The sequence below is a fragment of the Melospiza melodia genome, chromosome 5 (genome assembly GCF_035770615.1).
Source record: "Melospiza melodia melodia isolate bMelMel2 chromosome 5, bMelMel2.pri, whole genome shotgun sequence".
Taxonomy (NCBI): Eukaryota; Metazoa; Chordata; class Aves; order Passeriformes; family Passerellidae; genus Melospiza; species Melospiza melodia.
The window spans coordinates 76,094,478-76,112,075 of NC_086198.1; the positions used below are offsets into that span (position 1 = coordinate 76,094,478).

Consider the following 17,598-nt stretch of genomic DNA (forward strand, 5'->3'; position numbering starts at 1 on the left):
GGTTAACAAAGCGATGTGCCTACCTGGACTTGCTTCACCACTCTTCTTAGGGCTCATGGGCACAGATGCTTGCTCCACAGACTCCCTCTCCTTCCCCTTTCTCCGAATTGGACTAAGAGAAGGTGGGTTTGTGAGAGAAGGTAATGCTGCCTAGAATTAAAAGAACCTTTATTAGTTTTGTGAGCAAGTAGGTTTTTTTTCTTCTATAAAAATACAAGCATATTCCTCTTTTGTTTAAACTCCCCTTCATTTGACTGTCAGTTAAATTGAAATGTTTCAGGTTCAGGACATGAATTTCCTGTGTGAAAAGGAAATAGTTTAATATATTCTCCACTTTATTTTCAACTTCAGCATAGGCCAATGAGATTAAATTTTCAGCTTCAGCATAAGCCAATGAGATGAAATTAGAGCTCAATGACTACACCTCCTTTTGATTCCAAATAAAGGAGTGTCAAAATTATATTCAAACATTTTTAAAATATGAAGAAATTACTGATCTTAACAATACTGTCTTACAGTTTCTAAATCAGTCTCTAAATGCATATGCCTCAAAAAAATCTCAAAAATCCCTGAGCCTGGAAGTACTTGATATAAGCTCTTTAAAAGTCAAAATATTTTGCAGGATATTCAGAAGATAAAAGTTATTTTTAACCTCAAAAGGAGCTGAGTGCATTACAACCAGCCAACCAACCCAAAAGTCAACACACTTCCCAGAGTATGCCATCCAATACTTCACATACTCTATATACTCCTCAGTGAATTAATGTTTAAAGTGAAGTCAGCAGGAATGAAAGACTCAAAATTTAGGGTAATATTTTAAACACTGCAGAACTAAAGAAAAACCTCTTATGTGAAGAAAAATATGCATTTTTTTCATGGTACTTGTTTTACTATACAAAGTGGAGTCATCAAGGAATTAGATACTTACCTATATCAAGTCTAAAATGTGAAGAGGTCTATAGCACAACAGTATTTAAGTCACATAATTTTATTTTTTATTTTTAATATATACCTTTACTGCTGGACCAGGAGCAACATCATCCATCACATGTGCACAAATATTGATGACCTTCAGCAGATGAGAAAAGAGCTGTTCTACTAAAGTGACCAGAGCTCGATCTGACAGAGCTGGCCAGGGCTCCTCCTGCTTTGCAGCACCTTGGTTTGCATCTTCTTCAGCACTCCAGGGATTCTTTAAGCACTTGGGAGCACTTGCTACAATTTCAGGAAAGAAAAGACAAAACTTGGAATTAAGCACCAGAAAATTTTGAAGGCAGATATGGTTGCCATCTCTGTATGAACAGAAGTTCAATCAGAATTTCAAAGCCAGGAGTAGCTGCACAGTTTAAAACAAAACCAACAAAATCTGAGCTCTTTGTACCCAGCTTGTACTAAGCATGCCCTTTGGCAACTGGAGGAAATTTGCAACTTAGCTACAAAGAGGCAGTTTCTTGTCAAACCTCCTGGGTGCAAGTTCCTTCTTTATTTCTTCTGCTTAATCTTGGAAGTTGTTCATGGCATACAATCAGAATAGAGTGAGATACGGACCTTCTAATGCTAATGGTAAAAATATTAGGACAATCCTACTTTTTCTTATCCTGGCTTACCTGCAAGCAAGTTTCCAGTCAAAATCAAAGCATCCTGATGTGCTGAGAGGTCCAGTGGGAACCAAGCTGATGAAAGCAGAGACAGGACCAAGCCAGCCATACCAATGGTGCAGCCCTTCTGAGCTTCATCTGAAGAGCTTGGCTGGGAAACACTGCAAGTTTAATTTTGGAATGTCATGACTTTTTATCTCCCTTTTGGCAAATTAAAAGTCTTGAGAAAACCAAGTCAAGCAGATGGCTAATCTAATGAAATTAAATCTGTGCTACAGAAATACACATTTAACACTCAAATACAACTTCAAAAAGCAATTTGCAGCAGAGACCTGAAAATACTCTGGTTTCTTGAAGAGCCATTACCTTCCTTTTAGTAGCAAATATCAAGGCTATAGTGACACCTACTGATAAAGTGAAGAATTCTGTATTTATTTGCTACCCACTACAGTCCTGAACTATCTTCAGTTAAGTCTTGTGCATATGCAAGGTAAGGACAGGAGACATTAGCTGTAGTATTTTAATGTAACAAGACAGTGCTTTAAAGCGACAAGAAATTAATTAAACAATTGCATTACATCAAATCTTCTATATTTTTTGAGTGAACACAATCCAAGATGGTAGTTTTCTGCTGCATTCTGTATTTTCCTTGACAATAATTATAAAATCAGATTTTCCTATGGAAGTCAAGTTTAAGAAAGGGCAGGCAGAGATCACAGAAAGACGTTTGGTGATACTCTGTGAATTACACACATCACTTCAAAGCTGTAAGACCTAAATACTTCAGATTCTTTCAGGAGAAGATCTTAGATAATCTCTAAATAAAGGGAATCTGGAAATCATTCAAAATATTTTTAAATTTGAAATAATTAAAATCTTCTAATACAGTTACTCTAGTCTCACACAACAGGAATTTGAGAAAATTAACCTGACACTAAGTATAGCTATAATTTTGATAAAGCTTCAGAGGTAATTACAGTGCCTTTCTTTGGTTTCTGTAAAGTATTTTCACAGGCAACTGTTATTTATTTCACATCCAGTCAGAAGTCCATTACTTAATCTATGTTGAGCTGTACAGAGTTGGAATGCAGCAGTTCCAGTAACTTGTTAATCATAAGAACAACAACACTTAAGATAGGAAGGAATTTTTGGCAATATTCTCATGTTACTATCCATGTTATTATATTCTTATTATCCAGAACAAGAAATGTCTATATCATTCCACAAAAATAAAATTACAGTCTAAATTCATATAAACACTGGCCAAAAATCTGTGAAGAAGGAATGAGAGGAAAGGGCAAAGGCTCTACCATTGGATCATTTATAAATATTACATGCATCTTTAGAACAACATTTTTAAGCTAGGTAGAAGAGAAGATATATTGATTTTATTTTTCAGCTAAGTACTGCTCACATCCTAAATTACTTCATTTGTTACCACTGGACCACATTTTTTATTCTACATATACAGAGCACACCACAGTTAGGGCCAGCAAGGGAAGCAAGGGCTTGCTGACAAGAAAAGCATCTGAGGGATGCTCATTTTTTGTGTTTGGGATTTGGTTTTAAAATAAGACAAAATTTTCCAACTGAACAGAGTAAGAGACACAATGTCAGCAACAAAGAAAATGAACACAAATTATATTAAATCTATTTAAAAACCCAACAGGTCTCCAGGTGCATATCTCCAGTAGCTACTTTTGCTGCTCACATGGCACAGCACCAATAATCAGAGGCAAAACCAGAACTTTTAGGCTACCAGCTGTACATTTTCATCTGAAGAAACGCTTCAGAATGTAAGTAATTTGGGCCTATCATGTATTACCTATATTAACAATGAAGTATTATAGATACCCAATTTGCTCTTCCCCCTCAGTGTGCCAAATCAGAACAATTTAAATGCATCTGACACTATTGTAGCAGCCAATATAAACCAGCTTCCTTGACCCACCATTTTTCAACCCAGACATGAAATCAAGATGAAAATTTCAATGTTCAAATTTTAGAGAGATACTACAAAATATAATATCCCAAAGATAAACATCCTTTCAAAAGTTCTTAAGCACAGAATATTTCATAGATGCTGACTATATCTATCTTTCTGTAAGAACAGCGACAGCTAATCCCTGTGAATCCCTGGTTCCAGAGGTGACAAATGCTGGTACTTAATACCCTGACAACATGAAGTTACCATCTTCTGTATTCTGTACAAAGTTCTTAAAGAACTGCTAAGATAAATCAGGACTTCAATGCCTAAGCAAGTCCACTTCTGTTTCATAAATGTGACTTCCAGAAGCTTGATTAACAAAAGAGGGAACATACCCACAGTGCCATCCCACACTCCAAGTGCACACTGGAAATGTTGTGGAGAGAAGACACAAAGCCTCACAGCAGCCAAACTGAAAAGCAGACACCAAGAATCAAATTAGTTTCACCACAGGAAGAGTTAGCAACACAATATCTTAAGAGTGAGAATTAAATCTATTACTACTGCCATTGTCACAGTACAAAAGCCTCAAATACAAATACAGTCAGGAGATCACAAAAAAAAAGCAGCATGTAAAACAGGAAACAGTCAGCCACCATAGCAAGAAAACTCAAAGAAACTCATATGTACAACTCTTATGTACAAAAACTCACTGTAAGTGCTCTTGTAGTGGATATTGTCAGTGCATGGGAAATTGCTGCAATAACCCTTGAAAGGTTGTTTTCCATAGTGACATCTGTTGGACTTTGCAGCATATTGTAACCTCTGTACGCTCTGAAACAAAAACATTTATATCCACTAAAACACGTCCTTAAAAAACCCCATCCCAATCAAAAATTATTAATTTTATAACTTAATATTTAAGCTTAAATTACTAGCATGTATTTCACAGACTGCTTGTAACACACAAAACCAGAGAACAGTCTAAATACCACCTTATATTGTTGTATTTTTGGAGTTGTATTAAATGCTATTTGGTTTATAAATAAATCCTCTTTGTTAGCGAACAGAAGTAGTAGATCAACTGTCAGTTTCTAACTAGATACTTGAGAAATGACCACCCAATTAACTTTGCTGTGGTCTTTGCTGTAGCTCAAATGGATTCAACATTTTTGCACATTCACAAAGTTTGGATTATTGCTGTAGAAATTCCATTTTCTATGCAGAATAACACTAGATCCACAAAGTACTATTGCTTCCATACTATAGCATATATCTTAAGTGAGAGGATCAAGACCATATACCAAAAGATATATAATTAAAAACTTCTATGACAAACTGATAGAATCCAACAACCCCTACAAATATATACAACTCATACTGTCTTAAGACTGAAAAAGTACAACTGGCAGCAAAAATACAACAACATCACACTATCGAAACCAGAATTTATTTTTCAGTTATAAAGGGAGTACAGCCTTCTGCAACTACAATCATTAAACAGAATGTGGAGAGTTATAAACCTGGATGAACACACCTGAAGAACAGTAACATACATACAATTAGCTTGAAAAGCTGGATCTGGTTTTATGATTTAATGGGCAAGTAGGGTGACTTCAGGATGGAGGGAAGAAACTATCTCAAAACAAGGACTCTCAGTGTGTGAGCAGTCACCAGTAACTCACAACATACTCTTTGAACATGAGTCAGTTTCTGCAGAGCTTAAACCTACTACAGGTGTTCCTACAGACTAGATAAGGAATTCATAAGCACATGGATTTCCAGGACTTAACTACAGTCCTACACCTTGCAAAGTGAAATTTGGGTCTCCATTCCTTTGGAAGCAAGGCCAGGCAGGAAACACACCTGGTGATAGTGCTCACTGCAAAGTGAGATGGGGGCTGTGTTTCATGCATGAGGAGTTTCAGGTAGACACTGCTTTGGTCTCGTGCCACTGCCACCACTGGGTCAGCCTGTCCTTGATCACAGTTATAAAACAGCTTTGGAACAAGCCTGAAAGAAAATTAAGTGTCAAAAAGATCATCAGATATTATTTAACACCCAGTTTAAATACAGCTAATATACAGTTCAGCAAGCTACATATATTAATTACATATATCAAACTGTAAATAGCTATTACCTAAATTCATTAAGCTGAATATATCTTTATATAACTGCTCTTCATTATAATCAAGGAGCTCAAGTTAGGACAAAGCAACTGCTCCAGACATACAGTAATTTTAAAAAAAAGTATTTTATGAAGATACCTCCTCATACATACAACAAACACTTACATAGATTATTTCTCTCTTGCTGTTCCCTGATCTCCCGAGATATTTTCCCCATGAGTATGTGTATCAACTAAGAACTCATTTTTACTGAAAAAAACCCATTTTTTACCATCTGATCTCTATGCAGCAACACGGAAACGTAAAATCAAATCCAGTCTTCTTGAACAGTATTTTCAACTTACATAAAATGAAAAACTATTTTACATGTTTTTATAATCTCAGGGGTACTCCCAATTAATGTCCTTACTGGATGTTTGAAAGGGTTTCTACAAGCTTGTAGTAGTTTTCTTGGGCAGGTTGTCTTTTCCAATCTTAACACACCTCCTGTCACTATGTCAGCATGAAGACAGAAAAAACTTCAACTTGTTACCACCCAGTTAATAAAATAACTCAATTTCAGAATCAAGTCCCTTAATAAAAGCCATAAGCTCTATGATGCAACAGTTCATGACTCCTCTGCTGAGCTGCTTTGGCAATATAAACACTTTTAAATGTCAGAACTTTAAAAGTTTAGTTGTCCTTTATTTGTTATTAGGAATGGATGGCAATTAACACTATGAAAAAATAGGAAAGAAAACTCCTCTGATAATAAAATATACCAGGAATTCAGTATTACATGCTCCCAACTTCTTTAAACATAAAATTTAGGTCTTAGAATTCCAGCAAATAAACTACCAACTAATCCTTACCCTTTGGTGCATTTATCTGTACAGCAACTATAACTGTAGTAGGTTACAGCAAACATCTGCTTTGCAAACAAAATTAGCTGCTGCACTGTAATCAGTGAGCACAAAAGTTTTAAGATACACTGTGTATGACCATGTGAAAACTACAGTGCTTGGGAGCTGGGACAAATCTGTAGAACTGTAACATTTTAAGTCAGTCAGCCACTGCCAGGATACTGAACAAACCACTTCAGCATGAAAAAAAAAATATTCTGAAGAAGTTGAAACTGAAAGTGACCCTCAGAATGTAATACAATGTAATACCCTCAGAATGTAATTTAATGTAAATGGATTGCTAATAGAAAGCAAAGTACAATTACCTGATCAGTCAGAATGATGCATGTCCCAGGTACCACAAAGATGCATTTGTTTTCCATCTCTCTTTTGAACAAATATATATACATGCATATAGATATATATATATGTATTTTAAAAACACCCAAGTGATTATTTTAGTTATAGGTATACACCAATATGCAAGTATCTTCCTAAACTACTTTTTCTTTTCCTATAAATGAAAATGTCACATGTACCTCGTTAATGAAGCTGCAGCCACATGTCTCACTCTTGGATCCTCATCTCCAAGTAGACTTATTACAACATTTTCAAGTACTCTCTCCTGAAGCTTTAATAGCTAGAAAATAAATGAGCACAGTAAATAAAATTCACTGACCATTTTCATCATTTGACCTTATTGTGAAAGGAGAGTTCACAAGTGAGATTTCAACTGTCATACAAGCCTGCAAGACCATCTTCACCTTAACATTGTCAACCACATTCTCTGACTACACAAATGTCAATTTTTTTTTAAGTTTAAAGAGAACAAGCTACAAAACACACAAACAGACCAGAGAAAACAAAGATATCTGAATCACCATAGTAAATGTATTCCCAATTGTAGTAAGTTTTAGAATGTGAATTATTTACACAAAAAACACAGAGTCCATCCGTGTTGACAGAATTTAAAAACAAAGTGATGACATTGCACTGGTACCTTAATCCAGAAACACAATATACTGATTAAATAATTTACTTACACCAGTATAATGATGAATACCTCTGTGCAAGCTCTCAGTTTTTCCTTCCAAGAAGTTGACTAGCCTATCACAAAATAGAATTTATAGTACATTAGTGAACATTGTGTGTTATTCCTCCCTTCACTGCTCTGAGGGTTCTTTTTTTTTTTTTTTTTTAAACCACTATAGGGAAAATGTAAATAGTAAACACTTTTTGCAAGCTTTAGAAAAGGTAAGTTATTTGCTAGCCTACTAACTGGCTAGTGTAACTGAAGAAAAACAGTCCTTCCATTTAAAAAACCCGTTATTTAAAGACCATGATTTTAATTGTATTTTTTCCCATGCACAGAATCATCAGACTAGTTTGAAAAGACAGTAACACATTCCAAACATCACTATTCACAAGGAGTCCACTTTTGTACGACTAAGAATTTTCATATAAACATCTTCTGTCTTTCAACTTGGAAGAATCAATACAGGATGAGAGAATGCAAGAAAAAGAACAAGTCACATTTATTTCAGTATTAAAAGAAACTGAGTGACTACAGAGAGCTGATAACAGAGTACATGTCAGGGACTTTCTCTTTAAAAAACACATAAAACTGGATGGAAAAACTAAGTTGGATTCCAAATGATGTGGTCCCTCTCTGATCACACATTTAGAGAAGACTTGATACAACAGACTAATGAACAATAAACTTCAATACAGTGTTACTAGGATTGGGCTTGGTTGTGCAGTCAGTGGTAACTTTACAAAGGAATTCATACAGGATTGACCGATCTGAATTAGTTTTATGAAACTCATTAATGCTTCAGAAGAAATTGTGCCATTACAGTTTCAGTTTCCTGTACTTCCCTGCACTTCAGCTACCACACCCAGGGAAAAATAGGAACACTCACCGAAAATCTACCTCTGCAAGTGTTTCCAGAAGTTCTGTCCTTACAAGCCAATAGGAGCTGTTCTTCAGAGCAAGGAGGTCAACAATCAATTGCAAACCTAGCTCACTGTAACTGCTACTGCATAAGCTCATGATGCAATGCTGAGAAGAAAAAACAACTTTCAGTTATATTACAGAAGAGGTTCTCTGAAAAGCAGAATGAAAGTCATCAAAAAAAAAACCCTGTTTTCTTTAGAATACTTGAAAAAATTATTTCATAAGAGCTAGGATAAGCACCAGAGCTAGGTACCCTACAAGGCCAGAAAACCATCTCTATGTGAACTGCTAAAACCTGCTGATAAAATTAACCTCTGGAGAGGAATGCAGGCCACACAGATCAGAGGGCAATCCTCTAAAGGAGGACTCACAAGGCTTAAACACCACAAACACTATATTGTCATCTGTTCAAAAACAGTCTCCCAATTTCCACAGGGTACTTTGAGACACCTGGTTCTCGTTTCCAACATCTTGGATAAAGTCATATCTCCATATCTGGATGTTCAACTATAGGCATAATGTGTGACCTTTAGAAAAAGTTATAGAACTCCACATTTCCATGTCTTATTTAACTACACAAAATGTACCACCTTCTTTGAGGATTAACAACCAAACAGGCTTAGAACATTTCTGCCAAAATGTCACACCATACTGTATACTGAGAAAAAGCAAGAGCTAAAGTTGACTAGTAGTACTAAGTTGCCTGAACTGAACAATTCCAGTGGTCTTCTGAAAAGCCATTATGACAAGTGTAGTCACACATTAAACACTACACACAAACATGAAGATTGCTGAACAGAAGGTAAAAAAAAAAGCCAGCATTTACCTGGATTTCCTTCCCCCAGCTGTATCACAAGCCCCTCCTCTTTGCATATAAAACCATAATTCCCATACACAAACTGTGCATGTTTTACTCAAATTTATGCTTTGCCTCACAGGTTCTTAAGTCTCTGATTTGTCTGTGTTCTACTTTATTGGAAAAACTCTCAAAGAAATCTCACTCCTTCACCCCTCTGCTTTTTTATCAAACACTTTCCACAGATTTTATTCAATAAATAAAATTCATATCCTCTAAATTCCACTCGCCAATTCAGCTGTCATCTCTGTTTTAACAATTGCCTGAGGGATCTTTCACCCAATTTTAACCGCTTGTTTTGTGACACTTTTCCACTTTTAAAAATTACTGTTTCAGAAAATAATCACTATTTTAGTTGTCATTTCTCACATTTAGTTTTTATTCTCCAAACACAGGCTACAGCCAGGTGTTATATGTTCACACTCCCCTGTTTAGCCTAGATAGCCTTTCTATTTAATGCACTCATCCTACTCTTGGTTAATGTAACATTAAAGCTCATATCAGTACATTTCTCATGAGAAACAAAATTATTAGATTACAATGATCTAACCACATAATTATTTTCAGTGCCAATTAAAGTTCTTCAGGAAGAAATCAGTTTATGCTGGATGTTTAGACATCTGCACATAGCAGCATCCCAGAAATGAATCACAACCTTGTGATCTGTGTGCTGCAAATAAATTCCTACTGCTTACCCTCACAGCTGTACAAGCCAGTTTGCATGTAACAGAGGACTCATCTTTCAATGTTTTCTGTAACAGAGGTATGCAGTCTATTAAGGAAAAGAGATTTCCTAAAAAAAGAAGAAAAAAAATAATTTTGAGCAATGAAACATTGCAATCTTAGATTAAAAGACAAAAAGATACCCATAAAATAAATTGTTACCTGTTGAGCTTCTGACATTTATTAGCCATTTTTCCACATCGAAGCGGGATTTAATTAGAATGGAGTTGACAATTGTTCCACAGAGAATGGCAGTAGCTCCTCTGATCTGGGGATCCCCATGGTCAATATAGTTCAGAACGTCCGACACATATTGCTCCTCTAAGAAAATAAGTTACAACTACTTTATTTTAAAAACACTAGTATTAGACTTTACTGATTCATAAAAATGTTACAGTGGAGGTCTCAACTATTAGACAATCAACATCAGCACATCCAAAACTTGCCCACCATAGCTCTCCCCTCTTGAGATCCCTTTCTGTGCATGCAATCTACAGATCAATCACACCATTCAGACCAATCATCACCTATATAAAAAAACTAACCATTTATTTCAACTGTACACAAAATGCTCCAGGGAAAAAAAAGAAGCATTTTGGTCAATGTATCAAACCAGCTGCACACTCCAGGTCCCTGGGATTCATTTGTAAAAGTGAACCTAATGACTTAGAAACAATCTGTAAGATGGACTAAATTAAATCAGAAGAAAACATTTGTAAAATAAACAACCCCTTCCACATACTCATTGTTTCAAAACAGCTTCAACTTGTCAGAAGCTCTACAAGATCATCCACTGAAACTTAAATTTTGCTACAAAAAATATACCTCATCACAGGCACAGCACATTCAATCCAATTTGTGCAATATTTGTCCACAAACACCAAATTGGGTTTGGAGCTTTCAGGGTAGATGCTGCCTCACTTATTTGAAAACCCAAACAACACTATTAAAATGGGATATGTGAACTGCAACATACCATACTCTTCTCCCATTGCCTCCAGAGGTGTTTTATACAGTTTACTGAAGAAAGACTCAGGGTGAAGTGCAACAGCTGCTCCAACACAACTTACTGCCAAGGCTTTTACACTGACTCTCACATCTCTATCAGGAACTACAGCTGCAGGGAAGAAACAAAAATTATTAAAAGGAAGGTATTTAAAGGTTGCTGAATTTAATTTTAAATTTAATTAGTAACATTATATAAAATAAAATAGCTTAGCCTGTAGAAAAACATGAAGGCAGAGCAAGCAGTTGCAGTTTGTCAGCAGCAGCAGTGATATATGAGCTATTTGCTTTTCTCAAATGAGCTGTGTTTGAAATATACTTGAAATACTCAAATACAGCCAGCCATAACATACTCCCAGCTCACCTCCTTCAAAAAACAATACATTACATGGGCATGTGGGCAAGTAAGAGTTTAGAAAAGGGAAAAATGAACAAACACCTTAAATCAGTCATATACCACGACAGGAATGTATGTATTGGATGTATTTTTAAAAAATGGAAATGTGGTGCTTAGGGACTGCCACAGAAAAACATCCAATATTTCTAATAAAGCGACATCAAAACCAAGACAGAGCAAAGTGATCACATTTCCACCTTTGTGCAGAGAACCAATGAAGCTCAAAGACAAGCATACCTCCTTTGTCCCCAGTGAGCAGGAAGGAGGCCGACAGCAGCCTGACGCAGTGCACCAAAGGAGCACAGTCTCTGTCAGTGTAGTGCCCGATGTCCCCCTTTACCCTGGAGGGCTATTGAAGGCAAATCACAGCGTTTATACAGAGAAAAATTTATCTTCACTTGAAAAAAATATTAGCACAAGATTTAGAAATACTGTACATCCTCAAATGTCTAAAGGTTTAATATAAAATGAATATATAACATTCATATGTAGTTTAATATATATTCAAAAAAAGGCCTCAAAGTGCAATGCTTTGGAGAAGCTTATAGCTTGTATCAGAACTGGTTCAATTTTATTACAGAAATATTTTATTGTAGATTTTTCTAAACTATCTAGACTTGCTGTTTGCATGTGAAGAGCATGCTAAAGCATTTGTTGCCATCAAACTTTGGAAACTTCATTATTTCTAAGTTGTTTTCTGTAGTTTCACATTTAGAATTCCCCAATAGTCCAAGCTGATCTAATTCTGCCTTCCACAAATGAAACTTTCACCCCAGCTCAGAACAAGGTCCAAAGATAAAGTCAGAAAAATGTAAAGAGGAAATGAGTAACTTGTAGTTAGAATGGCACCAGGCTCAAAGACTAACCTCTTAGGAGATCATAAAGTTACCTACACAGGCAGCAATCAGCACAAAGATATTTCAAGTAAGAAAGTATCAGTCTAGCCTACTAATGCACAGAAAAAAAAGGGTTTGTGTTTCAGCAGGGTGTTCTAGTATGGCTTTGCTGGTGATTGCATTTAAGATATCAATACTTTTGTATTCACCTTATGTTAAATGAAATTCAGGCTGTAACTCAAGATTCCCTACACAACCTGAGTTACTTTGACCTATAACAAGGTACATCATATATACATGCTTCCCACATTTACCACTTCATCATAACTGTAATTTAATTTTTTAAAAATTTCATTGTTTTGAACTTTAAATCTGACCACTGTGACGACTTCTCACCTTGTTCTCGTGTTCACCAGCATCTACTGCATCCTCTTTGGATGTAAATCGATCCACGCTGCTATCAGAGGGCTGTCTGCTATGGCTCATGGTTTTCAGCAGGTGAGACTGTTGAAGAGCTTTAGAAAAAGACAATTCATGAAATACCATTTCAGATGCAAACTAAAAGCACTTTGATTACACTAATTATACAAACATGAAAAACAAATTAGCAGTGATCAAAACAAGTAATTGATCACAAGTGTTGAAATATATTCCTTATCGCATGTATCCATCTAGTTATTTGTTTTTCATATCCATTAAATGAGTCTTCACTCCCCTGAAGTGCAGATGCACCTGAACACCTGTCTAATGGTGTCCCCAGTCTGGCCCACCCCTGTATTTATCCACATACCAAGAGAAGAATTTCTGAAGGACTCTGACGAATCATCTTGGAGAATATTTGCAGCTTCATCTTCCTCATCCTGCAGCTGCCCAATTTGCATTCCAGAATACTGTCCTTCAGCACCCTCCAAAACCTATACAGTGCAAGGACAGGGCTTAAAATAATTTATCTTTACACAAAGCATTAAATTTGAAACATGCAGTGTTAGTAATCTACAAATAGTCTGAAAGCAAACATGAGCCTGATAAATATTAGTGCCCAGCTGCATGTAAGCCCCAAAGCACTTCCCCTCCTCCTGCAGCTCTGGGGCTATTGGAGGCCATAGTTCCACTGGAGAGTCTCTCAGCTGAGCTATGAGCTTGGCTACCAACAGGAACCAAGTAAAACTCAGTCCACTGCTCCCCTGCAGCTCCCATTGCTCCCTCATCACAAATGTTTCTCTCTCAGCAGTTACAAATCACAACCAACACCTTTACTGCCACAAACTGAAGTTAGCCCTTGCAGTTAAAATCCCCCATAACCTCACTTGTCCTGGATATGTGAAATCAAACCGAGAACACACTGTGTAGGACAAGAAAGGACAAAGAAGTTTAAAGTATTTCAATTTCTTCACTCAAAACCAGAGACTACTAAAATGGACTCATCTGGAAAAGAGTTTGACCCTTGGAACCAAGGCAATATATAGGCAGTAGGTATATGAAAAAATAACCATAAAAGTTAATCATAATGATCAATTACAGTAAAGTAAAAAAACCAATTTCACTAATTTTATCAGAAAACAGGACACTTCTTCAGTTACTTCCTGTTTTTAAAAGCACCTGGAAATTGTTCATTAAAAAGCTTGCATGTCAGTAATTTGGACAACCACTTAGTCTCAATTATGAATGGATAATTTTACACATAATTACTGCTTGTAAACAGTATGCCAACTGACAAGAATTTGCATAAACACGTCATGCCAATAAACACATCTTGTCAATAAATGCCTGCTCACTTTGGCCTCTGCACTGCCTTCATTTAATTCAGAGAGCAATTATCATCACCCCTTTGGTTCTTGAATTCTCACACTTGCAGAAGTATTTTCTTAGCATGATTATAAATTTACTATTTTTTATAGTGCTAAGGGACTACTACTCATCCAAATTACTATCAGAAAACGAGAGCCAAAAGTTTGATACGTTTGAAAAGCTCTTAACTTGTTCTAAATTTTTGCCCTTTTGAATTTTCTCCTCTGGTTCCCAGTAATTGTATTTTTGTGTTTTTATTATTACCTCACAATACACTTGCCCAAGAGAGACAAATGTCTTAAAATAGATTTAGTGTATGCACATTTCAGGTGTTTATTAGATATGTAACTGCTACATTTGTAAATCATGCAGCATTTGCCCATTATAGGAGAAATCCTTAAGATGGAATAAAAAGTCAAAAAAAAGAGTTCGTGCTGCCAAGTGTAAAAGCACAGGCAGAAGGCAGCGTGAAGCATTGTGCTCCAAAAATATTTCTTTATCATTCCAAAAAAACTGCTCACCCTTTAACACTTCCATTAACCCTCCTGCACCAAAACAATTATTAATATATATATATACAAAATTAAGGATATACTATTAAGAGAAGATATTTATGGCAAGACTTTGATAATTGCCATTCTTCCAGTGAGCGACATCTGTAATGCCTTCACATGACCTACCCAGAGAACACACTGATTCCAGCTCTGTAGCTTTTTGATTACTGCTGAAGTGAAAGTGTTAAAAGGAGGTCAAGCTCTCCAATAGAGGTGTGAGCTGCTGACCTTTCCACTGTTACTAGCTGAGGATTGAAAAGTAGAAGACGAGTAAGGAGACGAATCCAAGTCTGGGCCCTCCATGGAAGAGCTCTGAGATATGTCGGGCCCCTCAGTAGAAGGAGATCCCCCCTCTGCCCGCTGCACACTTACAATTTCAGAGCTGTCTGAAGGGGTTACAGCAGAGTCTGGACCTTCTGTAGTGGTCTGAGAGCTATCACTAATTGGTGAGGAAGCCTGCGTGCCATCATTCAAATCCATAGTGGCATCTGACTGGACAGCACTGATCTGGCTGGAGCTTCGACTGAGCATTTCCTCCTCCTCCCCTTCAGCAGCTGCACTGGCCAGCTCACAGCTGGGCAGCTCCACGGGCTCCGACTGCAGCGTGTGCTGCGAGCGCGGCTGCTCCGTGATGATGTCGTGGCCCGTGGCGTCCGCAGCTGAGCTCCCCACCGAGCCAGCTGTCGACACTCCTGATGAAGAAGCCAGCTCACTGGTTATCTCACCCTTCACAGAAGCTGCAAAACACAGGCATTTATCAGTCAGCCCAGTGCTTGAATTTGTGTTTCACTCTTGACATGAAAACGCAGGCTAAACCACATCTTAAACTAGGCTAAGGAAAGTGTGTAATGGAACAGTTAAAACTACAGGTAGGAAAACAGGCATCTTAGAAAGATTCCACCCCATCTCTTTAAAAAAAGAATGCACTCAATTTCCTTATGTTTTACACTCCACAGTATTTATGGTTTTTGTTTACCATGTCTTTTGAATGCCCAAAAACTTCCTTACCACCATAACACATCACTTGGACATTTTGCATAGAGCAATAACAGAATGTATTTGCTGACTGCACTGCTAAAGAGAATGGCAGGTACCTGCAAATGATGCAGAGCTGACATCAGATCGGGTTTCAGAATCATCATCCAAGCCTTCTTCTTCACCAAGAAGTACTTTACCTGAGAAGTGATACAAGAAATACCTTTAGTTGTCAAAAATTATAGTCAGTTTGAAATGTTGAACAGCTGAAGTCAGATGTGAAATCTATTTTTAGTAAGTTTATCCAAATAATTTTTCATAGCTATGAGGGGTAACAGGTGAAAGGAATGAATAAAGTGCACATCCAGTCCCTCACTAATTCATCAGGAAAGAAAGAGGCAACAGTGACAAGAAAACAGAGTTAAGCAATTTTATTTACCAGTGCAACCATTCAGGAAACAACCTACAATCTTATTACTTCTAGCTTATTTTTGTGGACAACATTTAGGATCCCACTAATTTCATCAAGTATGTGCTATTCCTAAGGACTGGATATCTAGCATCTGGATGTCTGCCCTCAACTCTAAAAGGCATTAATGCACCACAAGTAATAGAATAAATGACCTCTTCCTCCTTAAGGCTATAAAAATTATCAAAGGCTGCTCAGAACTCCAAAGATGACAGTACAGAAAAAGCCCAGGGGGAAGAGCAGTGCAGAGTAGAAGCACAAGGCAACACAGGTGGGAGAGGGTGATGAACCATGGACAACCATGGAGAGCTAACGATTACTAAGGCAAAAATCTTCAGAGATGCTTTTGCCATAAGAAACTTGAGAACCACTTCTAACATAACCCAACCACCACATCTCTTACTCACAGAGCATTATCTACTTATGTTACAGGCAGTGGAAAGAGAAAGATACCTGCAGATGCACACTGCCTGGAAGGCAACCAAGGACACAACTGCACTGCAAATCTGTCCCTGGGACAGCACAGGGAGTGCAGAGGGAGCTGCTAAGCTCATCCTTCTACAGGTTGCAAGTCCCTTGCTGAGACGGAGGGACTCACACCAAGTGCTCTGAGAAGGATTTTGCTTAGACTACCAAGCTGCACTGGTAGTCTAAGTTTCAGAATGCAAGAAACTAATGTTTGGAAAACTCTGGGTGAGTATCTTTGTATCTTATTCAAGTTAACTGGGTGAAAAAAAGCATTAATACACTTTTGTATTTTGTGGGTTTTTGTATTAATTTTTCTCCACTGCTTTAATACATAGCAGTACCACTGCAGAATTCCCTTCCTCTGAAAAGCATGATTTATGATACTCAAAACTGTAAGTAAGGCAGAAAAGTAAACATGGCATTTCCATATACCTTCCATGTAAAATGACAGTAATGGAGAACTACACACTCCTATGAATGAATGAGTAAAATCCTGCTAGGAGTTCCCAACAAAAAGCACAAAATATAATATATTTTTCTCTATTATTTTGCACATTTACATCCATTTCACTGAAACAAACCAGGATGTTCTTCTGCTTTCCATGGCTGTCCACCTCTAAAAGTAAGTGAAAGAATAAGAACACTGAAAACCAGTCATTAGGCACATTAGGTTTTGTATGCTTAAATGTATTAATGAGTATATAACACACACAGCAGGATACTTTTCCTCTATTTGACAAGAAAAAAATCCAGTTAAGTTGCTTTCAAAACATAGGCTTTGATATCAAAAGGAATTTTCAGCCTTTTTTGCAAATAAACTTCTGAAGTTGAAACAAAAATGAACCAATGCAGGCCAGCTGCTCAGAACTGAAGTTGATCTGATGCAGCAAGATTGCAAAGATGTGAAACAGAATTCTGTAGATCAGCCTCACTTCACACCTCTACGCACAAAGGAGCATTACAGCTTGAGAAGTCCCATCCATTGCCCACTACTCTGTATGACTGCAGAATGACTTCAAGAAGGAAGTGGAAATA

General features: G+C 37.0%; 1 protein-coding gene across 3 annotated transcripts in view; it reads right to left on the reverse strand.

Moving 5' to 3' along the window:
• The window catches only part of HTT (huntingtin), an 81,104-nt gene that overhangs the window by 45,992 nt on the left and 17,514 nt on the right, over nt 1-17,598 (reverse strand). For 2 of the 3 annotated variants that reach the window (XM_063157465.1, XM_063157466.1), the window contains 17 exons: nt 15,746-15,826; nt 15,024-15,388; nt 13,100-13,223; nt 12,706-12,824; nt 11,711-11,822; nt 11,048-11,188; nt 10,234-10,392; nt 10,044-10,141; nt 8,458-8,597; nt 7,579-7,642; nt 7,075-7,175; nt 5,392-5,538; nt 4,239-4,359; nt 3,921-3,997; nt 1,608-1,759; nt 1,013-1,215; nt 24-150 (listed from right to left, as the gene is read on the reverse strand). In XM_063157465.1, coding sequence (XP_063013535.1) covers nt 24-150; nt 1,013-1,215; nt 1,608-1,759; nt 3,921-3,997; nt 4,239-4,359; nt 5,392-5,538; nt 7,075-7,175; nt 7,579-7,642; nt 8,458-8,597; nt 10,044-10,141; nt 10,234-10,392; nt 11,048-11,188; nt 11,711-11,822; nt 12,706-12,824; nt 13,100-13,223; nt 15,024-15,388; nt 15,746-15,826 — 2,331 coding nt within the window. Of the gene's footprint in view, nt 1-23; nt 151-1,012; nt 1,216-1,607; nt 1,760-3,920; nt 3,998-4,238; nt 4,360-5,391; nt 5,539-7,074; nt 7,176-7,578; nt 7,643-8,457; nt 8,598-10,043; nt 10,142-10,233; nt 10,393-11,047; nt 11,189-11,710; nt 11,823-12,705; nt 12,825-13,099; nt 13,224-14,879; nt 15,389-15,745; nt 15,827-17,598 lie in introns of all 3 variants that reach the window. The other variant, XM_063157463.1, reaches the window with a different exon arrangement.